The following is a 24,274-nucleotide window of genomic DNA, read 5'->3' on the forward strand; positions in this document are numbered from 1 at the left end:
GGAGATCCCAGAGCTGTCTAAGAGAGAACAAAATCAGTGGAGAAGGCTGGGCTGGACCATGGGAGAGAGGCAGAGGAACGGATAGAAATTTAAGGAGCAGATGCCGACTCAGTGTTCCTGGCAGTTAAGAGAACAGGTCCTCGAAGGGGCCTTGATGGGTCGCCGTGACGACAGGGGTTGGAGCTGGCGCCGGCGCGCTACCAGCGGGAATTCTTTGGTATCTGTTCTGGTGCGTGCTGCTCCTTAGCAGTCACCGACTCGTTTTCTTCAGCGACCCAGAGTCTGCGTCCCAGCGCGGACTGGTGCGGACTTCACGGCCCCAGTGGTAGCTAGGAGCCATGCCGGCGGTTTTGGGTTTTGAAGGCAGCGCCAACAAGATTGGCGTGGGAGTAGTACGGGATGGCGTGGTGCTGGCGAACCCGCGGCGGACTTACGTCACGCCTCCAGGCACAGGTACGGGAGTAGGGAACTTACAGTTTGCGGCGCACTTCTCCGCACAGCATCACCTGCAGTCTTCCTAAACATTAGTGAAGAAAGGTGTGGAGCGCATTGTCCCCTCATAGTTTTTGATCTGAGTCTCTGAGATTATGTGACAGTGTTATCACAAGGCTGATGGATCGAAGAGTCACAGGCACTTGAACCTGGATCTTCTGAGCTCGTTCAGCATCTTTTACATGCTAATCGTCAGCTGTCTGTTGGCTACAAAAATAGATGTATAAGCTTGTTATGGAGCTGGACATGTAGACAGAACTTCACATTACAGTGTGATAAATAGTAGATGCAGTCAAAATACACTAGAAAAGACTCCCAGCCTAGGTGTAGACAGAACTGGCTGGCTTTGCAATATTCAGTAGTTGTTTTTGGACTTCTGTATTCTTGAAATGAGAATGGTAATACCTGCATCATTGGGTCTTGAGAATTAAAGAACCAGACACATTATCACTTTTAGTAAACGTTATTTGTAAATTATATTGTAACTTGTCTACCCTCCCCGCAAACATCTGCTTATGTAGGAGAAGGCAACTGACTTGCATATACCTGAAAAGCATCTGTGAGCAGGCGATGTTGTGACAGGTTACTCATTAGGAATGTATATGTATGTTTAGCACTCACTCTTGGCATTTGGGCACCAAGAATGTGAAGATAAATAAAATAGCCAGTGCTTTGAGATGCTCATGGTTAAACTGGGAAAAGTACGGATAATTATAATGCTATAATTATTATATGTTACATGTAGTATGTTAAATTCAGTGATGTGTTAAATTCATGCACACGATTTGTAGGGTCACAGAAGATCACCAAAAAGTATGAGATAGGTATCACTTGAATTGAGTCCTGAGTAGGAGTTGGGTATGAAGAAGGGCATTTCTGAGAGCTGTTTAGCCTAGCTGAACAGGCTGGAAAGACTATATCTGAAAACATAGAAGACAGGATGCTTGAGAAAAGGGAAAAGGACTCTTCCTACCCCACTAAAACATCTGTTTTGACTTCTACCTCCCTTTCTATAGAAAAACTCTGTGATCTCTGACTTGTGTCCATCTCTTAGGATTCCTTCCAGGTGCTACTGCCAGGCACCACCGAGCTGTTATCCTGGACCTGCTGCAGGAGGCACTAACAGAGGCTGGATTAACCTCCAAGGATATTGATTGCATTGCATACACCAAAGGTATGGCTGGGAGAGTGGGTGACAATGGAAGAATATACCTGGAGCCTAGCTAGGTCAAAACAGCCTGCAGCTCACCTCTGCTACCACCACTAACACCACCCAACCTTCACATCCCCTGCTTCCCCCGGCTCTGTTTTTCCCAGTCTCTATAGGATTCTCACTCCCATTTCTGTGCCCTTAGGTCCTGGCATGGGTGCCCCACTGGTTTCTGTGGCTGTCGTAGCCCGTACTATGGCTCAGTTGTGGAATAAGCCATTGCTGGGCGTTAACCACTGCATAGCCCACATTGAGATGGGCCGCCTCATCACTGGAGCCACCAGCCCAACTGTGCTATATGTCAGTGGAGGAAATACACAGGTATTTAACAGTACTTCACCGTTCCTTCTTTTTGTTTCCCCTCAGAGATTTTTCGTTATTTTTAATGACTGAAACAAAACAGGTCTAAAACCACAGCTTCTGGAAGAACCATTTGTTCTTGCTGGTCTCTCTTCAGACTTGACCTTGGCCTCTTGTTGGGCCGTGTGTTTAAGAGCAGGGTCTCTGAAGACATGCTTGCTGACAACAGTTTTTTCCAAGGGGATATCCACAGAGTACCTTGTGGGCATGAGGTGATTATAGTTATAAACTTTCACAAAAGACTTGATCTCTGACCTCCTGGCGATTTTCTTCTTGCCAGTGGTAGCCATCACTTTGCAGGGATAGCGAGATACCATCATCAGTGTTCTTCATGATGACCCACCAGGAGCAGCACCACCTTCCCAGGTTTCATGAACTTGTCCATTTTGACGGAAACCACTCAGGACTACGGCAGAAAAGCTCCACCATCCCTTCTTAATTTCTAAGGCACTGTACCAACAACTTTCATGTTCCACCTGAGTGGTGGGAACTGCAAGAGCAAAGCTGGGCTCATGTGAAACTAAAATATGATATACTAGAAAACCCACAACAGAGTTTGTGATATCGTATGTTTGGGCAGTATGATAGAACATTAGATGACTTTTATATATATGGCTGTAGAGATAAGGAATTTCCAATTTAGAGAAGGAAAGAATGGTAAGGATTGAAGTATTCAAAACAATGAAAGGATTTTCATTTTCATTATTTTGAATCTTATTTTTCCTATGAATCTTAGCAGTTAAAACTAAGGGGCACTATCCCATTTGTATCTTTACAACAATTGCATGTTTTGTTTTAGTTACTGGTGATAAATATATAGAAGTTTTTACTCTAAGAGTATGAAAATATAAATAATTTAGAAAACATTTTATGAATGGCAGAAGGTATTTTAAACTTACAGGTGAAGCCAGAGTTGTTTGGGATACCTTATAAGATCTTTTTAGGTTGGGATTAGAGAACTCCAGCCTTCCTTTCCCACATAACACCTGATGGGATTATTGTCAGGAATGGTCATTGTCTCCAGCTTATGAAAGGGTTATGTTCTAAAACTTCATCTTGTGAAATAGTTATTAAAGATGAAGCACAGGGGCTTCCCTGGTGGCGCAGTGGTTGAAAGTCCGCCTGCTGATGCGGGGGACACGGGTTCGTGCCCCGGTCTGGGAAGATCCCACATGCCGCGGAGTGGCTGGGCCCGTGAACCATGGCCGTTGAGCCTGCGCGTCCGGAGCCTGTGCTCCGCAACGGGAGAGGCCACAACAGTGAGAGGCCCGCGTACCGCAAAAAAAAAAAAGATGAAGCACACATTCCCGTGAAAATGATGTGGCAACTTTAATGGGTAGAGAGCAAGTAACTGGTTGAGGCCTGAAGGATATCATACAAGGTCACGGACTTGAGGTGTGGAAAGTATCAGTGGAAGCTTACAAGAGTTGATGGAGATGAGCAGCGATGGAATTTTCTGTTCTTTTCCTCCTCCCTTTTTTTTTTTATTTTTTATTTTTGCGGTACGCGGGCCTCTCACTGTTGGGGCCTCTCCCGTTGTGGAGCACAGGCTCCGGACACGCAGGCTCGGCAACCATGGCTCACGGGCCCAGCTGCTCCGCGGCATGTGGGATCTTCCCGGACCGGGGCACGAACCCGTGTCCCCTGCATCGGAAGGCGGACTCTCAACCACTGTGCCACCAGGGAAGCCCTCCTCCTCCCTTTTGAAGCCTGCTTAGGTGTGAAAAACAGAAGATGATTGGGTAGGGAAGTGTAGATGACAGAAGTAGAAAGGCAGAATTTTTTCTTTCCTCTTTTGTTGCCAGCTTTTGACAGTAGAGTAAGAGCTACATCCGAATGGAAGAAAATCCCTAGCAGCACCAGAAAGGGAAAGGGACTTATGGTCCTTAGGAAGTACTCACTGTCAGCAGTGTGGACCATATGTGTCAGTGGGTGATAAATACTCTCCGTGCTAGAAGCTGGTCACGTATGAAGAATGGACATAAGTTGGTTGCCAGTGCTGAGTTGGATGGGCCATTAGTCTGACCCAGAATGGGGTTTTTGAGTTTGGGTTTTTTTTTGTTGTGTTTGCTGCACTGCGTGACTTGTGGATCTTAGTTCCCCAACCAGGGGTTGAACGAGCACCTTCAGCAGTGAAAGAGCAGAGTCCTAACCACTGGACCGCTAGGGAATTCCCTGGGATTTTTGAGTTTCTTTTAACTCTACCTTGGTGGTTTCCAAGTACCACCACCCTCGTAGGATAACCTAGAAGAACTCTGGTTTCCTGCTTCCAAGAAGGAAAGCCTTCCCTAGTACACACTGTCTAGACTGCTTTTAAAGGAATATTAGGAAGCTCCAAGCAAGAAAAATGCATCCAAAGTGATAATTTGCTTCTCCCCTGACCTAGACTACCTTCTGTAGACTAGGAATCTCCTCTGGGAATCCTTGGGGTATATATAGACTTCTCAGATAAGCGCTATTAAAAAGTACCCATTGAGGGTTTGGGAAAGTAGTTTTTCCCATTGCTTATTGCTTTTTGGAAGCTCTAGTGACCATATTGATCCTCTGCTGTGTTCTTCCCCAAAGCCAAATGCTCCTCTTTACAGACTTGAGGTTTCATGGACATCCTCATCACCCTTAGGTGATTGCGTATTCAGAACATCGTTACCGCATCTTTGGGGAAACCATCGATATTGCTGTGGGTAATTGTCTGGATCGTTTTGCTCGAGTGCTGAAGGTAAGCCATTGAAGCTACAGAGAACATAAGATGTGAATGTATTTGGGGAGAGCCATGGAAAAGGAGGAGGAAAGTAGTAAATTAGCTTCTTATGCTTCCTGGATACCTGACTTCATCCTCTTTTTCATTCTGCTAGATTTCCAATGACCCAAGTCCAGGCTACAACATTGAACAGATGGCAAAGCGGTAAGGGGAATAAGGTGGAAGGAGGCTGACTGGTGGGGCGCCAGGGATTTCCCTGTATATGTGTTAATGAGGTTTGGGAGGGCTTTGGAGGGTGAGCAGCCAGCTGACTACAGGCTTAAGTGCCTCATATACTCACTCCCACATAGAGGCAAGAAGCTAGTTGAGCTGCCATACACTGTAAAGGGGATGGACGTCTCATTCTCAGGGATCTTGTCTTTCATTGAGGTGAGTGTGGGAGAGGTGAGGAGATGGGCACTTCTCATGCTTTTTAATGAAGCACACGTGTTTTGCTCACCAGTGTATTTTCTACATACAGCATAGTACTGGCCCATGTTAGATGCTGAATAAATTCATTTAGCAAATATTTATTGAACATCTTTTGTGTGCCAGGTGCTGTTCAAGGCAATTGTGATACAAGATGGAGCAAAACAAAAATCCTTGCCTACTTGGAGCTTGCATTTCATGCAGTGGGGGTGGGAGACAGAAAAAGAAACAAAAAAAAAGAGGGGAAATAATAAAATAAAAAGGGTCAGATGGGGACAAGTGTTCTAGAGAAAAATTAACTGGGGTAGGGAATGGAGGGTGCCAGGGTAGACATTCATAATTACTGAGTCTTTTTTTTAAGATAATCACAGTATTTTCTTTCTTTCTTTTCTTTTTTTAAAAATTTTTTTCCCATAATTATTAAATCTTGAAAGACTTCTGCTGGTTTTATAGCTCAGTGCCAGTGAAGGGCAAGGTTGTCGTATAGGATGTACTGGTAAATTGAATTGTGGTGAAACATGGTGATACTCCAAGTGCACTAATTTTTTGCTCATATGTCATCCCCAAACCACAGTTCATTATTTTGTATGTTTTCCCCTTTAACTATAGGATGTAACCCAGCGGATGCTGGCCACGGGCGAGTGTACTCCTGAGGATCTGTGTTTCTCCCTGCAGGTAATGGAGTGAAAAGCTGGGACAGAAACTTGAAGCTGGAGGAGCTTTTATGTAGTAGACAGAGCTAAGCTGGGATTGTCTTTGATGTTTTCACCTTGTTTGCCTTCCACAGGAAACTGTGTTTGCAATGCTGGTAGAGATCACAGAGCGAGCCATGGCACATTGTGGCTCCCAGGAGGCCCTCATCGTGGGAGGTGTGGGGTGTATGTATCACTGAACTGTGCTTCTCTTTCCTATTTTGGGGCATGTGTATCCTCCTCCTGATACTCTAAATCTCTAAGGGTTTGGGGAAATAACTCGTTTTATTTCTTGTCCAATGCTTCCCACTCCTTGCCCCTGGAATCCCTACTTCGTTTTCCTAAGTCAGTGCACATGAGGTGTACAGCCAGACTGTGGAGAAATGGCTAAAGGTAAGCTAACTGTACCCCTACCTCTTTGTAGGTAATATGAGGTTACAGGAAATGATGGAGACGATGTGCCAGGAGCGTGGAGCCCGGCTTTTTGCCACAGATGAGAGGTAAAGGCCCTTTCCCTTTCTTTATTTCTTTTTTTTTCCCCTCCAATTACTATGATTTTCTATGCTTAGATCATGAATTTCATACCTCTTTTCCTTCCCAGATTCTGCATTGACAATGGAGCCATGATAGCCCAGGCTGGCTGGGAGATGTTTCGGGCTGGACACAGGACTCCTCTCAGTGAATCTGGGGTCACACAGAGGTGAGCAGCCCCTTGGAGGAGGTAAACAGGATTAAGTGGGAGGTAGGCAAAAATGTTCAGCAGGGAAGAGGATCCAGAAGCGTGAGGGCAGAGAAGAATGGAAGGTGCTAAGGGGTAACTGTCCACCAAGTTTTTCCTATTTTTTTTTTACAGGTATCGGACAGATGAAGTAGAAGTGACCTGGAGGGACTGACAAGGTTAACAGAATCGGAGTAGATAGCGCCCTACGTGGAGACCAAGGGACCCTGGGCCTTAATCTTTATCCTGACATAAGAATCCTGGCAAGGCTGTGGATGCCCCTCTCCTATCATTTGAACCTCAAGATGACTCAGCATTAAAAACATTTTTGTTTTTATATGTTGATAATCAACTTGTGTTCAGGAAGGATACACAGTTGGCACTGGATAAATTCTTGTTGATGGGGTGATGGGTAAGAAGGCAAGGGGTCAGAGCGGCACCCTGGCTGACTATGCAGGTTGCCTTGGGAGCTGCTGCTCTGGAGCTAAAATTGAGGGGAATCTCTTAGATATTCTAATCTCTTCTTAGTAATGCTATTATCATTGATACTATTTTAGCATCAGATCTTATGCTAATTGCTTTATATTTATCATCTCATTTAAATTCTTTGAAGTATAGGTACTCAGAATTTCCCTGAAAATAGCCTGAAACCAGGTGTAATTTCATGCTAATTTATAACTCAAAAGTAAAACCATCCCTCTTCCAAACACTTAGGCCTACAGACATTTCCATTGGCAGCTTGAGGGGGCGGGCCCCAGGTATACACAGCTCTGAAATTAACAGCCAGTCATTAGCAAAAATCCCACGTATGCTCAACCTTTTCTCTGTATGTTCCCTTTTTATAGTCCTGCTCTGAGCCCTGATTTCTCCTGAGGACTCTGCTTCTTTTAGTAGTGGTGGTGGTTTCTCTCACACCCATTGTACCACTGGGCCTGGAGGCAGTGCAGGTGTCCGCATTTTTTCTTATACTGTATATTTTTTAATATTTATTTATTTGGTTGTGCTGGGTCTTCGTTGCGGCATGCAGGATCTTTAGTTGTGGCATGCGAACTCTTAGTTGAGGCATGTGGGATCTAGTTCCCTGACGAGGGATCGAACCCCGGTCCCCTGCACTGGGAGCATGGAGTCTTAACCACTGGACCGCCAGGCGAGTCCCTTCCTCATACTGTTTTTGAGACTATTCTCTCTCATCTCTAACATACCTCAGCTTTGAAACACAAGTCAGTACCTGTCATAAATCTTGGTGATATAAATATCCATGTAGATAATCTTTCTAACACTCTGGTCTCAGTTCTTTGCTCCTCCAGTGATCTTGTCCTCCACCCCCACTTCAGCTACTCATTCCCTTGGTCATATTCTAGACCTACCACTACTCCATATCTCAATCTCAAACATCCCACCCTCCCACCATTACTTCCTATCTTTCCAGTTTATTCCACATGCCTTCATTTCCTTCCTCCCACTAAATTCCAGTCATGAGCCCTTTGTTAAGGGCTTGTTACCTCCCTTGCTTCTCTGGCTTTTGTCACACTCAACTCTTCACCAACTTTACTCCTAGATCCATGCAGCTGAAAGGGCTGGGAAGAAACAGGTTGACTTGTCTTTAAATTCATTACCGTAAAACTTGAGTGAGTCCTTTATGCTACTAGCAATATCCCCTGGTCCTTTTACTTGCCCTTCCTTTTTTTTGGCCATGCTGCATGGCTTGCGGGATTGGAGTCCTAACCACTCCGCCAGGGAATTCTCCACTTGCCCTTGCTTCTGATCTCTTAAATCTCCAACAGCCCTCATTCTCAGTGTTACTTTGGTAGAAAATAGAAACAATCAGAAAAGGTTCACAAGCTCCTACCACTATACCTACATACCTTCCAGCATTTATACCTGTAAGCTCTGCTTTCTCTCTTGTTATTGTATACCAGGGATTCTCAACTGGGACTGAGTTTGCTCCCAGAGGACATTCGGTTGATCACAACCAAAAGGAGGTGGTGCTGCTGGGTAGAGGCCAGAGATGCTGCAAAATAGCCTACAGTGCACAGAACAGCCCTCCACAACAGAACCGTCTGGGCTTAAATGTCATTGGCGTCAAGGTTGAGAGATGCTGCTCTAAACAAACTGTCCAGGCTCCTGTCCAGCCAGTCCCATCATTTGGCTTTCAAGGACATCTTTCAACAGTTCTCCCTCCTTTTCTGTAGCGTCAGTATTCCCCTTTCTCTCCTGGAATATCCTGTTGGCACACAAATATGCTGTCATTTTTCTTACCTTACAAAGACATAAACCTCTCTTGACCCCATTTTCTCTTCCAGTTGCTTCCAATTTTCCTGCTCAATTTTTAAAAAACATTTTATTACTAAGTTTTTAAGTTGAATTATGTTGACTTCCAATATTAGTTTCAGATGGACAGCATAGTGATTTAGTAAGTATTCTTATAGGTTATACTCCACTTAAAGTTATAAAATATTCACTGTATTTCTTGTGCTGTACAGTATATCCTTGTAGTTTGTTTATTCTGCTCTGTTTTATAGCAGAACATCTTAAAAGAGTCTTTTCCACTTTCCACCAATTCCCTATTCAGTCCACTGCAGCACGACTGTTCTCATCGTGGTCACCAAGGACTTGCACAAACCTAAGTCTAATGGCATCTTCTGCTTTATCTTGCACAGGCTATCAGCAGCATTTGACACCCCCTCTTTGAAACATTGTCTTTACTTGGCCTTAGGACATGTTCTCTGGTTTGCCTCCTAGTTTACCAAGTACTCTTTCTTAGTCTGCTGGTTTCTCCTCATCTCCGTAGTGCTCTAGAGTTCAGTCTGGACTGCTTTTCTGTTTACATACATACCTGGAGTGTTTTCAGCCAGTGTTACACATTAGAGCCATTTCAGTGTGGATGACTTCCCATATTTTTAGCTCCAATCAGGACTTCTGAATACCTAGCTGCTCTTGGCATCTCGACTCGGATGCTTAATAGGCATCTCAAATTTAACATATACGAAACTGAACTTACTTTCTCCCCAGCTTACTGCTGCAGTCTTTCCTATTTCAAGTAATGACAACTCCATCCTTCTAGTTGTTCATGTTAAAGTGTCTTGGTATTATCTTTGGCCCCTCTTTTTCATCTCCTCCAATTCATCAAATCACGTTGACTTTACCTTCAGAATACATCCAGAATCCAATTGGTCACTTCTCTGCTGCCACCCTAGCCCAAGCCAGAATTTTCTGCCTCCAAGATCAGGGGTCCCCAACCCCTGGGCCATGGACTGGTACTGGTCTGTCAGCGGCCTATTAGGAACCGGGCTGCACAGCAGGAGGTGAGCAGTGGCGGGAGGGCGGGGTGGGCGAGTGAGGGAGCGAAACTTCATCTGCTGCTCCACCCCCCCACACACCCCCACCCCCACCCCCTGCCCCCATCGCTCGCGTTACCACCTGAACCATCGCTTGCATTACAGCCTGGAAAAATTGTCTTCCACGAAACTGGTCCCTGATGCCAAAATGGTGGGGACTGCTGTCCAAAATTATTGCCGTAGCTGGTCTACCTGCTTCCACCATTTCCCCCTTACAGTCAATTCTCAACACAGCAGCCAGAGTGAATAGTGTTAACACGGAAGCCAGATTATGTCACTCTTCTCAAAACCCTCTGTGTTTTTTCCTACCTCAGAATAAAACCCAGAGCCCCTTAAAGGCCTGTAAAAGCCTCCATAACCTGCCCCACCCTTCCTCAAGTAATGCTTTGACCTCACTTCCTGCTACTTATCTCCTTGTTCACTCTGCTCCAGCAACATTGGCCTTTTGTTCTTCCTTAAACACTGAAGGTGTGCTGCCCCTCAAGGCCTTTAGACTTGTTGCTCCCTCTGCCTGGGAAGCTCTTTCTGGAGGTATAGTCTTTAAGTCTGCTCAACTTTTTTTCGTGAGGGCTTCCTGACAACCCTACTTAAAATTGTACTCCTCTAGCGCTTTCTAGCCTACTCCCCTGTTTTATTTCTCTTCGTAGCACTTAGCACCTTGTAATCTAATAGTTGTTTTTATTATGTTCATTGTTTATCTCTTCTTGTTGAAATATAAACTCCCTGAGGGGAGGTGTAGCTTGTTTTATTCATTGGCATATCATCTCCCAGTGCTTAAAAAAGATCTGGCACATAGTGGACATTCAGTTAGTATTTGCTGAATGAATATATAAGCTGATGAGGAACTAAACCAAAGAAATAATCAAAGGACTATAAGGTAAGACTTGAGCTAAAAGATTTTAAAAATTAGGATTACATGAGCTTGGGAAAAGAGGAAGTTTCTGATTACGTACTAAGTAGAAAGTGATGATAAATACTTTTTTTTCATTTACAAAGGATAAACACATAAATGGGTTGAAATGCATTAAGGCGTGGAGGTTTAAAGTAGAAACTTCAAGATGGAAGATAGAAGATAAATTCTTGTTGAATATATTTGAGAACAGGAATAATCTGTTTTTCTAGGCTTCGGGAGTTTTCAAGTATGTTATTACACAGCCTCAGGTATTTATTTGTAAGTTTTTATTAATGTTATGGGGTGGAATGGATTGTGGAGGAAGGACCTTCTTTGGCACTGCAGCCGCAGTTTGTATTGCGTAGTCGGGGAGTTCTCTCCCTAGGAAGCCTTGGGCTGTTGTAAAATCCTTGTGTGTCCAAAGCTTTGGGCTACCCAAGGGTGGACTCAAAAAAGTTTGTGGAGCCGGGAGATTAAAATCTTGGCTCCTTGAGTCCTAAATTATGGACTCCTCTTCCTAGCTGTCTTTCCTCCTGAGTCTCACTGACAGTATAGGGTGAGTGTGTGCTGCTGATTTCAACAAATGAAGGCAATGGGGGATGTCAGGCCCCTAGACAGCATCTCCAGCCAGGTCATATATAGGGCCCCAGGGCAGGCTGACTGAGGGATCACAGGTAGGCTCCTGTTATGTACGAAATGGAACCTGTTCCTCAGCTTCTCTAGCCATTGGACTAGTCCTACCCCTGAGCTCTGTGCCCCTGCAGTTTGAAATCTTCCCAGATTCATGACTGTGAGGGCAGCCGTAGGACTTCATGAAGGCATGAATATTGCCATACGACTTTATGAAGGCACATGTGCCACTCTGACTGCATGGTTAGGAAAAGTGAGCAGGGGCGAGGTGAGCGCCATTGTCAGTTTGTACTCTGGGACGACTGCGCCCACTTTAACAGCCCTGTTCCTGTATAACTACCTGCTTTTGGTTTGTCTTCAGGTCCTGCTCAGGGATGTAGCCTGAGGGAGCAGGAGTGTTGAGAGAGGTAGATGCCAAGTTCTCCTTTGGTGGTGGCTTCTGCACCTGCTGTAAGACCACCAAGTCTTCAAAAGCCTTTTGGCTACAGAGAAAGGAAACCCCAGATACAGAAGGGAGCAGAAAGTATGTCATCCTCTGAAATTTCTGTCCTTGGGGATTTAGGGATAATAGGGCTTCTTCACTCTTTAGTTTTTCTGTTTTGCTGCCCAGCTGGCATTTCTTTCAAACTGGTAACCATAAACCTGTTCAGATGTAGGTAGACATTAGCCACTGTCTCCCCACAGCCAGCACCACCCCTGCCACAGAAACTCCTCTTCCATCAGATTTCGGCTCCTCCTACATGAATCCACTTAAGTCATTACTGTTTTTTGAGCATCTACTCTATGCCGGGCAGTGGGCTTTATCTCTCTAACCTTCCCCTCTGGTTCACTCACCTGGTAGTAATCAGAGAGCCCATAGAGGCAAGACCCTGGCTCTCAACATCTGCCGAAGTACTAGCCATACTGGCACTCTGACCCTAGGCAGCTCCCACTCTGCACACCCAGGTCGGTCCTATGTCCTAAAACATCTCAAATCATACAGGAGCCTGGAAATGAGATTTAGGACACAAACACTCCTTCATGGGAAGAGAACCCCAACCCAAAGCAGTAGGACTGTCTAGGTACCACCAGTGCCAAAGCGGGTAATGGAAGTGTGTGTGCGTGGGGTTGGGGGGGACAACCAAATTTGATAATCAAAGGGCACTATACAATTCATTAATGAAACGAGGGATGGAGAGAACTGGTGAAGGAGGGGATGGGGGCCTACCTGCATATAAGCTACTTTTAATGTAATTGATGAATGCCTCTGGCTCATTTCATCACCTAGCCCCTCAGAGAAGCGGAAACCAGGGTTCCAGGTCATTCTGCACTGAAGGCAGGAGTGGAGGGCCTTACCAACTGTGGCAGAGATGCCCAGGTAGGAAAGTATGGTCCACGTGATGGCAAGGATGGTTCCTTTGGGGGACAGCTGCAGCAGGGTCCTGGGAACAGAAGTTGAACCATCAGTGGAGAGGGAAGAGGGGTGATAGAGTGCTCCAAGCCTGGACATCCGTGTCACCTTGAGGTCCCTAGAGATACTGGTCCTGGTGAGTACCCCAGTGGCTGAGGGGAAGAAGATGGAAAACATACCAAGGAAACTGCCCTCTGGACCGTGCCCACCACTGCGGGACAATATTATGGAAGAAAATGCTTTCTACAGAAAGGAACAGAGAGAAAAGATGAGGTTTTGAGGAGCACCTCCTGCCTTCCTCTGTTCAGCCCAAATTATTACCCCTCTACCCAGTTTAGTGTCAGTGACTTAGGTTAGGCTGGGAAGCATAAGGGATTTTTGGCCCAGGGACTTAACAGGGCTCTGAGTGGTCTGATGGCCAACTTGTGATTGACATACAGAATCAGAAGTTGAGGGTTCTTTTCTGAGGAGGACACATTTCTCAGTCAGTTTCCCACTGTCTCACCTTGGTACCCAAAGAAGCCAGTGGCTTGTTGGCTGGGGTTTGTGGGGAGGAAGTCCTCAGCAGGTAGTTGGTAAGAGAAAGGAAGATCAGGAAGAAGAAGATAATCTGGGCCTGTAATACCTTGGGTGACGCCACCCCCCCTCCACAGAGAGAGGGAGAAAGAGGGAGGGAAGAAGGGACAGAGACAGAGAGGTGAGTGGAAGGGAGGTAGTTCTCCTCCTCACTTTCCTTGTCTCATCTTCACTCTTCTCTCCAATCCTCTCGTTCTGTTTCCTACCAACCTCCTCCCATAAAGGAATGTGGCTAAATGGGTGTCCTTTTCCTTCTTGCCTCAAACTACAAAGCATCCCTTCCCATGCCAGAGGGGTGAATATCAACGTTGTAAATACTGGGAGCAAGAAGCAGGGCATTTGTCATCTGGTAGTCATGTCTAGTGCTCATCCCAACAGATCCTCAGAAGGAGTCCTCCTTACTTTCCCCTTCAAAAACTGGCATGTGGAGTCTCTCCCAGCAGAACCGGCTAGCTTCAGGTCTGGGTCCCTGGAAATCTGCTTTGTCAACTACCCACGCACACAATCCCACATCTCCCCACATTCCGCCCCTTCCTGATCTGTCCAGCTCTCACTGCCATCCCCTTAGTCTTTTCACCCCCAGCTCAATTCCCCCTCGCCTGCCTTGGACTCCCACTCCACGCCTGCCAGTGCCAACGCCTACAAGGATAGTCACGGTCACCAGGCCCACCACCCGAAACTCATTTTCAAGATCCATGTTTGGTAGCTGCACCCCATGCTCCTGGAAGGGCAGAACACAGAGGTAGGGGGTCACAGAGATTTTTTTTTTTTTGCGGTACGTGGGCCTCTCACTGTTTTGGCCTCTCCCATTGCGGAGCATAGGCTCCGGACGCGCAGGCTCAGCGGCCATGGCTCATGGGCCCAGCCTCTCCGTGGCATGTGGGATCTTCCCGGACCGGGGCACGAACCCGTGTCCCCTGCATCGGCAGGCGGACTCTCAACCACTGCACCACCAGGGAAGCCCAGTCACAGAGATTTTTAATTGGTACATCTGATTCTTAAAATGACTTGCCCAGGCTGGAGCCACGAAAATGCAAGCTGGGTGGTCAGCTGACTTGAGAAAAGGATGCATGAAGGAAGGGAATGGGCATCACCCGGAACAGGTCCAAAAGGGTCTGTGTGAAGCCCACTGTATGCACAGCCACAGCTACTGCATAGGAGAAAGCAAATATGATTCCAGTGGAACTGCCAAGCTCCAGACCCAGGCTGTGCAAGACAAGGAAGTAGGTACCACCTGAGAGGAGAGGAAAGAAGAGTCAATCGGTCTCACCAACTCCCAACAGGACCGGGGGCCCTAAGAGGTCATGGAGTCACAACAGACTCACCAGCCTTGACTTTGCCATTGGTGGAGATGGCTGAGATAGACAGGCTGGTGATAGTAGTGACTGAAGCCGAGAGCAAGGTAACGAGCGATCTGAGCCCTGGAGTGGGATGGGAATGGGGCTCCTTTAATTCACTGAGGCCGAGTCCCAAAGCCCTTCCTACTGTCTAGCAGAGTGCTGAGCCCACACCTATGCCAGCCTGAGCAGTGATCCAAGGCAGCTGCAGGTAGAGGATGATGCCCCTGATATCAGGGAGGGAGGAGTCACGGTCACCCTCAGCCCTTTCCTCTCACCCTCAGAGGGACCCTTGAGACTGTCCTCTGGAGCGAAGTTCTCTTTCCCTGCTTCCATCCCGAACCTTTGGGAACCCTAAGCACCAATCCGTTACCATGACTCCCATGACCCAGATAAAGCCAATGGGGCCTTGCCAGGCCTGGCCCCCGAATTCTCCACATCATTTTTGGGGAGTATGGCTCCACATGGGGCTCCTAAGCAGAGGTGGAAGTAATACTGTCCCCTGGCTGAGATGCCAAGACCCTGCCCCAATCAGCAGGTCAGCAACAAGAAGGACGGCCAACAGACCTGGAGGTGCTATGGGGGGAGGTCAGCCATAACGCATTTAATGGAGGGTGGACGATTGCACAGAAGAGCAGGTTTCATCCAACCTTCGGGGATTCGCTGTGGGGTATGGGTCCTGCCATGGTGGAGCCGAGCAGAGCCTCCAGAGACACATGGCTGTGGTGGAGCTGTCCCAGGACCATGGGGTTGGCAGAGAACGCAGATCAGGGTCCAGTGTCCTTGTCCTTGTTGGCAGAGGGAGGGCAGAGGCTGACCTGGGGTTTGTCTCTGCCAGATAGCGGTTCCTCCTCTTCCTGGTGGGGGCCCAAGGTGTTGGCCACCTTGTCTTGCAAAGGGGAGGCCATAAGAGGATCCACACAGAGGCTGGTCACTATTGCCCATTTCACAAGCCAGGACAACCATGGGCTGCCTCTCTGTTTACCCATTTGGAGGAGTGCAGCCCGAGGGTTGGGTTTGGCTCTCTCACCACCAACTCCACGTTGGCACAGGGAGGAAACCCCTCGCTACGGGTGGGTCACCCGTGGTCGGTAGCCCTGACCCATGCCCCTTCAACTCCCACACTCCTCTGCCCTTGTTGGACCAGATGGATGGGTTATATTTGAGTTTCACGTCAGGATTGTTCGCTCCAGGGTCCCAGCTTTATCATGCACAGAAAAATCAACAAAGGCCAGGACTGACCCCAAACACACGCTTCACTCTTTCTCCCCACTTTCCTGCAGGTGTGCAGAGTCCAGACTTTCTTCATGCACCCCCTCCAGCCCAGTCCAGTGAAGGAAGCCTTTCTGGCCTGGCTCACTCCACCAGATCCCCACATCCTACTTGGCTTCTGAATTTGCCTCGCTCAGCACCAGGGCATGACCTACAAGTGGAAGGGGAGAGGAGGTCATCTCAGGTCAGGCCCAGGGGATTGGGTGTCAGAGTTTGGGCACCTGGAGACCAGCCCCCAGCCTGCCAGCACTGCCTATAATTAGCTGGGTTCGGTCAGGGACGGGGCCCCGGGGGCGCGTTCCCTCTGCCACACTGTCAGGAGTAGAGCAGGCTCAAGTGAGAGGGCAAGCGGAACGCTGGTGTCTTAGGAGGGTGACTACTGGCATGGGGGCAAGACTGGCAGGGTACAGTTCCGGGTACTGGATGTTTACACATAGATCTTGCGTGCTTTGCTGCACCTGGGGAACCTCAGAGTCGCGCGGTGTGGCCTACACGCTCGAGCCCTGGGACGGGGGGAGGGAGTTGAAGTAGGAAGAGGGACTGACATGTCGCCGGACTGGAGGCAGGGCTTCCTCTGGCCTCTGTGGGCCCAGCTCTTACCCTCTCTTCTCTTTCCTCTGCTTACCTGCAGCAATCCAGTGAGCTTGGGCCATGAGCGTCTCGGACTCGGCACATCGTCCCTCAGACCCTGAACAAGTCTCTCTTCCAGTCCAGAAGGACGGCCTTGGCCTCCCTTTGCCCACCAGGAGAACCCCCTCCTGGCCTCCGTCCCCAGACCAGGATCCTGGTTTGCCCCTCTTTCCTCTGGAAGAGCCTGGCCCCAGGCCCATGGCCCCGGGGAGCCTTCCCTCTCCAGCCTTGTCCCTAGAGAAAGAAGAGGAGGAGGAAGAGGATGAGGACGGAGAAGACGCAGAGGAGCCCGAGGAGCTGCGCAGCGAGGCGCATCCCAGCCAGTTTTTCGCGGAGGCACAGCGGCTGCGAGAGCAGAGGTTTTTGCTGGATGAAGACGTGTCAGTCGGGGGGCGAGTATACGGGGTGCATCGGGTGATCTTGGCTGCAGTCAGCAGCCTCTTCAGAGGCAGGTTGCTGGGCAGCAGAGGTCTGCAATGCCCCCTCAGCCTGGATGTAACCCCCGGGGCCTGGGAGGCCGTGCTGACCTTTGCCTATGAGGGGGTGCTGGGACCCGCCCCACGGGAGGATGTGCTGGTCGCGGCTGAAGCCCTGGGCGCACCCCGGGTGAAGGCTGCGGCCCAGTGGGGACGCGAGGGGGCTGGAAGCACCCGGGAAGATGAAAAGCAGCCCAGCCAGGCAGAGGAACTGAGAGAGAACCTGCGCACCATGGAGCTCCTGTACCAAGAAGGCATCGGGTGTGACCTGGAGCTGGAGGCAGACGGCTGCCGGCTGCGGGGTGAGGGTCTGTGGGGCATTACATTAATGCAGGCGCATATGCCACCTGAAATGGTGTGTGCAAGCAGCGGGTGGTTCGGTCCCTACCATAGTGGTTTTGATCCCTGCTGCGGTCAGAATTTCCCCAGGGTGACCTTTGGCACCTCTCCTGACCCACTGAGAATGGAGCATGCGCAGTTGAGTTGTTTTCTTAAGAGCACTGACAGATTTATGCTGTGGCTTTCCCTGTGCCCAGAAACAAGAAATTTACAGTCAGCTGGCTGGAGCTAAGGGTATATAGTCCATGCCAGTAGAACAAGCAGGAGGTGATTGACTCAAACAAAGATTAACCAAAGGCCCTTCTTGGCATCTTCTATTTAGGACACAGGAAAAGCCAGAGGAACACAGTGGAAAAATTCAGTGTGTCCTTTCCCCTAAGTGAGCTTGACACCATGGCAGACGTGGACCCCACAGCTAGTGAGCAAGGTCTGGTACTGTTTGGCCAGAATCTTAAGGCTACCAGTTCATGGCACTTTGAAGTTAACTCTGCTCATCACCAGGAAAGCTGAAGAGGGTTGAATAAGTTGAGATTCATTCAGAGTCTACTAACATTTAGTGAGGTACTGGGTACCAGGAATTTCATTTACACATGCCATCTCTTTTCATCTCACTGAAAGCTAGTGAGTTAGATATCATTATCCCTGGGTGCAGATAAAGAATATTAAATTCAGAGATGTTAACAGGTGAAAACCAGGATACAGGCCCACATCCACTAACCCAATCTGCTGTCACTAGGCCATGCATTGCCTCCTATGCAGTCAAGTCAAAGACACATAGCACCTGGCACATGGAGTCAGAGTGCAGACACATAAAAGTTTAACATTAAAAGCGATTTGTTTAGATATTATCTAGTTCAGCTCTTACACTTTATTGATAAGGAAATCAGTCTTTAAGACAAGTCCAAAGTCACATAGCTACTGCTCATTGGAGGAATGACTGGGACCCAAAGTGCTTCTGGGACTCCCCAAAGGAAAAGGATCCTATCTTAGTCAGCTTGGGCTGCTATAACAAAAATACCACAGACTGGGTGGTTTAACAATAGAAATTTATTTCTCATGGCTCTGGAGGCTGCATCAGGGTGTCAGCAGGGTCAGGTTCTGGTTAGGGCCCTCTTTCTGGTTTGTAGATGACCACCTTCTCACTGTATCTTCACACAGCAGAGAGAGAGGGAGATCATCTCTCTCATGTCTCCTCTTATAAGGGCACTCATCCCATTCATGAGGGTTTCTACTCTCATACATAATTACCTCCCAAAGGCCCCACCTACAGATACTATCACGTTGGAGATCAGGGCTTCAACATACGAATTTGGTGAGGGCGGGGAACACACACACTCAGTCCATAACAGACTTCTAAAGTGTTTGTTATCATTTCCAATAGCACTAGATGCAGGGGGAATTTAAAATTTCATAGTTATAAAATTCTCATGAGGGTTTGGAATTTAAACATCCTTGTATTCAATATCACTGCTTTCACTTCCTTTAAGAAACATTCCAACTTAGTGGTGGAAACCTGTCACTTAAAATTCTAAGGAATAATGATGAGTGAGAAGGGGCACAAAATACAAGTGGTTGTGAATCCTTTGTCAGTGGCTCTGAGCTATAGTCTGATTGATGGTATGGAAGATGAGATGGCTTACCTGCTTTACGGAATGCAGATTTTCTCAGGCAATATGGAAGCTGTCACTAATGTTTACTGCTTGGGAAGCACCAAGCTACTACCTACTGCTCAAAAAGACAGTGGAAAGCCACGCCGATATCACCTGCCCTTTGAGAGAGGTGAACATGCTGCAACTGATCAAAGCAGCCTGAGGTTCATAAGCCTCACTGGGAGCTTGGGTCTGTGTGACCTGCCTGAGAGGACTTCTAGAAGCATTTCCCCTCTTTTTTTTAAAATAATTAATCAATTAATTTATGTTTGGCTGTGTTGGGTCTTCGTTGCTGTGCGCAGGCTTTCTCTAGTTGCAGCGGGTGGGGCTACTCTTTGTTGCGGTGCGGGGGCTTCTCATTGCGGTGGCTTCTCGTGTTGTGGAGCACGGGCTCTAGGTGCACGGGCTTCAGTAGTTGTGGCATGCGGGCTCAGTAGTTGTGGTGAATGGGCTTAGTTGCTCCGTGGCATGTGGGATCTTCCTGGACCAGGGATCAAACCCATGTCTCCTGCATTGGCAGGTGGATTATTAACTACTGTGCCACCAGGGAAGTCCTCCTCTCTTTTCTGTTATGAAGCATTTCAAACATAGCAAAGAAAAGAGAATATTAAGATGAACACTCAAACACCCATCACCCAGACTTAACAATTAACATTTTACTATATTTGTTTCATTTCTTTATTTATTTTTTGCTGAAGTTTAAAGTAAATCTCAGACATTTCACTCACAAATACTTGGGTATGTGTCTCTCTAAAAGAGGACATTTTCTCATGTAACCACAATTTATCATATCTAACAAAATTAACAATGATTTCTTAATATCGCATAGTCCACATTGAAATTTTCCCACTTGTTCAAAAATGTGTCTTTTAGAGCTGCTCTGTTCAACCCAGGAGCCAATCAAGGTTTGCACTGAACTCAGATATATGTCTCTTAAGCTTCCTTTACTCTCGTACGAGTCCTCTCTCCCTTTTTTATGACTTATTGAAGAAACAAGATTAGTTGTCCTATAGAGTGCTCCATGTTCTAGATTTGTAAGCATTTTCCCTCATGGTTTTGTTTAACTCATTCTTTCAGCCTCTCAATTTCCTATAAACTTGAATTTAGATCTGAAGGTTTGATTAGATTTCGGTTAAATAGTTTGGTAAGGATACTCCATACTTGATGCCAACTGCCTCAAATTGAGTTACATTAGGGAGCATATAAGGTCTAGTTATTTTATTTTATTTTTTTTGCGGTACGCGGGCCCCTCACCGCTGTGGCCTCTCCCGCTGCAGAGCACAGGCTCCGGACGCACAGGCCCTGCGGCCATGGCCCACGGGCCCAGCTGCTCCGCGGCATGCAGGATCCTCCCGGACCAGGGCACGAACTCGTGTCCCCTACATTAGCAGGTGGACTCTCAACCACTGCGCCACCAGGGAAGCCCAGGTCTAGTTATTTAATAGCATTTTTGAATAGGATATTTTCAGAGTCACAAGGGCCATGCAGATAAGCAGGGAACTGATACACAAGTATGCTCACTGCAGCCTGACATCAGTTACAGTGATCTGCCCAGACAGCCCCTGCATGGAGATAGAAAATGAATCACTGCCTTTCACTAGGACTCAGTTTCCATATCTTAAAAGGAGCAATTGAAGCAGGTGATTTTGAAGGCTTCCCGTTTACAAGCACTAAATCTTGGGTAAGAGGAGATGGCAGTTAGATGAGTGTGGCTCACAACCATTCCTGAGTGTGGTACCACTTTCTGAGTAAAATCTGACTAGCAGAATGGCTGATGTCAGTGGCTCTTATAATTGTAGAGAAAAGAACTTTATTCTGTGCACAATATAGAAAGGCCTATATAAGTTGCACACTGGTCTTTGCAGTTTATCTTGTACCCCCTCTTAGCAAATGTTCTCTGTAGCATCTTCACTTGATTGCTCAAGACCCTTTCTCTAATTGGCCTGCATCAAGAAGACTAAAGCAATGTTTTTCAAAGTGTCTTCAGGCCACTAACATGCGAATCATGCAGGGTGCTTGAATATGTTAAAACACAAATTCCTAGGGTCTCCGTCTAGAGCTACTGAATCAGAATCTCTGGAGGTGGGACCATGAAACCTTCACTGTAACAAGCACCCCACGTGGTTCTGGTGCATATACCGCAGTTTGGCCTGTGGTCTTGGGTGGTTGGCCCAAAGTTGGGGCTGTGAAGACAGGGGAGTGCCTTGCAGTTTGCAACACTCTGGATCCCCCTCCGCTTCTCCCTCTTGCAGTGCACCGAGCAGCCCTCGCCTGTGGCAGTGAGTTCTTTGGGGCCATGCTCCTGAGCGGGATGAGGGAATCCCAGGGCACAGAGGTGTCTCTGCATACCATCTCTGCCCAGGACCTGCGGCTCCTTGTCTCCTTTGCCTACTCTGGGGTTGTGCGGGCAAGGTGGCCAGGACTGCTGAGAGCCACCCAGGCTGCTCTGCGGTACCAGAGCTCTTCCTGCCTGGCTCTGTGCCAGAGAGCCTTGGCACAAGGCCTCAACCCTGCCCGTTGCCTGGCCCTGATCCCCATGGCTGAAGCCCCTGGGCTGGAGAGGCTCTGGAGCAAAGCCCGCCACTACCTCCTCACCCACCTGCCTGCTGTGGCTTTGTGCTCCACTTTCCCATCTTTACCGGTCGCCTGCCTGGCTGAGCTCCTGGACAGCGATGAGCTACACTTGCAGGAGGAGTTCGAGGCCTTTGCGGCTGCACTGCGTTGGCTAGCTGCCAACCCTGACACCCAGGAGTCAGAGGCCAAGGCCCTGCTTCGATGCGTCCGCTTTGGCCGTATGTCCACCAGGGAGCTGCGGAGGGTAAGAGCGGCCAGGCTGCCTCCACCCTTGAGCCCGGACCTACTGCGTCAGCTGATGGTGGAGGCTGAGGTTCCAGGACAAGAGAGGCGGAGGGAGCCTGACCAGGCACTAGTAGTGATTGGCGGGGACGGGCTCAGATCAGACATGGCCACGAGACAGCCGTCCCGAGGAGTGTGGTGGGCCCGGGCCTTTCGCTGCGGCGTAGGACTGGTTCGAACTGTGGAGTGGGGACAGCTGCCTGCCCTGCCTGCCCCCGGGCGCTTTCGGCACGGGGCTGCGAGCCTAGCAGGAAGTGAGCTCTACGTGTGTGGCGGACAGGATTTCTACGGCCACTCTAACACCCTGGCTTCGACTCTCAGGTATGGCCCCCTGAGAGCGGCCGGTCCCAAGGTGGGCAGCTGCGGGAGGTTGGCAGCCCAGCCAACCGCAGACTCCCAGGGTCACTCTTCCCATCTCTTGTCCCACTGTGTCCAGGTGGGACCCCAGGCAAGAGGACTGGGAGGAGATGGCACCTTTGTGCCAGGCTCGGAGCTTTTTCCCCCTGGTGGTGCTGGATGGACTGCTTTATGCCCTGGGTGGACGAGACAGTGGTGTTGCCCTCAGCTCTGTGGAGACTTATAGCCCCAAGCTCAATATCTGGAGGTGAGCAGGGACGGGGGTGTTTCAGGCATCAGGGAGAGGCTAGGAGTCTTGGAAGAGGAGAACGGAAGATGACTGTTGCCTGATCACGTGCCCTGTTCTCCCACAGGCCGGCACCTGCCCTTCCAGCACCACGCTTTGCCCACGCAGCTGCTGTTTTGGAGGGCCAGCTGTACCTGAGCGGCGGCTGCAGTGGGACTGGCCAGTACCTGGCCTCGTTGCTGCACTATGACCCCAAACTTGAGAAGCCGGGGACACTTCTGAGCCCTATGGGGGTACCTCGGGCTGGCCACGTCATGGCTGCTCTGGGTGGGCGGCTGTATGTAGCGGGTGGGCTAGGTGAGACTGGGGACCTGCTGAGCTTCGAGGCCTATGAACCAAGGACCGATAGCTGGACTCACCTGACCCCCCTGCCCTCGCCCCACGTCGGGGCTGCAGGCGCTGTGCTGCAGGGGGAGCTACTGGTGCTGGGGGGCTACAGCCACCGTACTTATGCCCCCTCCCACCTTATCCACGCCTTCTGTCCTGGCCTGGGCCGATGGCTGTGCCTGGGAACTCTGCCGAGGCCTCGGGCTGAGATGCCTGCCTGCATCCTGACACTGCCCACCGTGCAGCAAATAGCTTTGGTTCCCACACGACACCAAACTAAACCTGCCGGGTGAAGGGGGAGTGGCGGTGGATGGCGTGAGGAAGGGATAAGAAACATTTTGAGAGGATAGAAATGATGGGGGCAGGGATAAAGAGAAGGCTTTATTCATGCTCATGTTTCATTCTAGCACAGGGCTTTACACCTCACACAGCGCTTTTGTATGTATGATCTGCATTGAGGAAAAGGTGGTTCTGGAATTCCTAGGGAAAGAGCGTTGGGGAAGGAGAGGCAGCTGAATACCTAGGTAAGGAGAGGAGACCCAGGGGCAACTGTACAAGGTTTAGATTCTTGGTGGGGAAAGTGCATCTGGCTGGGCAGACAGTCAAGAAGCGTCAATGGCCAAGGTGTAGGGGCCATGAGAGGTCAGTTGGGAAAATGATATTCTGATCAATGGACGAAGGAGAAAAACGTGGAGAGGCCATCCGTGAAAGAGCTGAGGAGTGTGGGGGAAGGACTGCGATTGCTGCTTCTCTTTACTCTCCAATCCCTGGGACACCCAAACCCTCCTGAAAAGGTTCTTTCTCGGGTAAACTTGTAGACCCAGTCTAGCGTTTCCTCAGCCATACAGCACAGGCTGCCCCTAAGAGCCCCTTGGTTTTCAATCTGAGGAGGATGCTCCTGTCTGGACCTGGCACAGCATAGGGGCCCGAGATGCCAGGGCAACGAGGTGGGAGTGCTGCAGGCGGGGAAGATGAAGACGGGAAGGAGGGAGGCGCCCATGGCGGCAAAGGGATGAAACAGGATTTGAGGGCATGGGGTGGGAGAAGTCAGGAGCCTGGCTGGCTTCTTTCCTTCCCTTTGGGGTGAATCGAGGGATCAGGAGAGAAAACAGTACGGTGTGGTGTGAGGTCCTAAGTTGTGAGAGGAAGTGGCAGAGAGAAGAGTAAAAGGCAGAGGAGGCCCAGAAAAGTGGTTCCTTCCTCTGTCCCTTTCTTCCAGAGTTTTTTGAATCCATTTCCCTTTTTCTTGGCCAGGGAAAGTTGAGTCAGATGTTTCCTCTC

The 24,274-nt window shown here is 48.9% G+C and overlaps 2 protein-coding genes across 2 annotated transcripts; both read left to right on the forward strand.

Annotated features, from left to right (window-relative positions):
- The first annotated feature begins 210 nt into the window (after window positions 1-210).
- Window positions 211-7,287, forward strand: OSGEP (O-sialoglycoprotein endopeptidase). Its single transcript, XM_082855171.1, has 11 exons — window positions 211-453; window positions 1,547-1,666; window positions 1,848-2,023; window positions 4,683-4,778; window positions 4,915-4,964; window positions 5,111-5,189; window positions 5,838-5,903; window positions 6,016-6,106; window positions 6,345-6,420; window positions 6,522-6,620; window positions 6,774-7,287. The coding sequence occupies exons 1-11, from the start codon at window positions 339-341 to the stop codon at window positions 6,811-6,813; spliced, it is 1,008 nt and encodes a 335-aa protein (XP_082711297.1). The 5' UTR covers window positions 211-338; the 3' UTR covers window positions 6,814-7,287.
- A 9,437-nt stretch (window positions 7,288-16,724) lies between these two features.
- On the forward strand, window positions 16,725-23,286 carry KLHL33 (kelch like family member 33; the record flags this gene model as incomplete). The annotated part of the gene is made up of 4 exons (XM_082834511.1): window positions 16,725-17,481; window positions 21,420-22,344; window positions 22,460-22,627; window positions 22,734-23,286. 4 exons carry the CDS (start codon window positions 16,725-16,727, stop codon window positions 23,284-23,286), a joined length of 2,403 nt encoding a protein of 800 aa, XP_082690637.1.
- Window positions 23,287-24,274: the final 988 nt, after the last annotated feature.

The sequence above is a fragment of the Leucopleurus acutus genome, assembly GCF_964270905.1.
Source record: "Leucopleurus acutus genome assembly, chromosome: 1".
In the NCBI taxonomy this organism is placed as follows: Eukaryota; Metazoa; Chordata; class Mammalia; order Artiodactyla; family Delphinidae; genus Leucopleurus; species Leucopleurus acutus.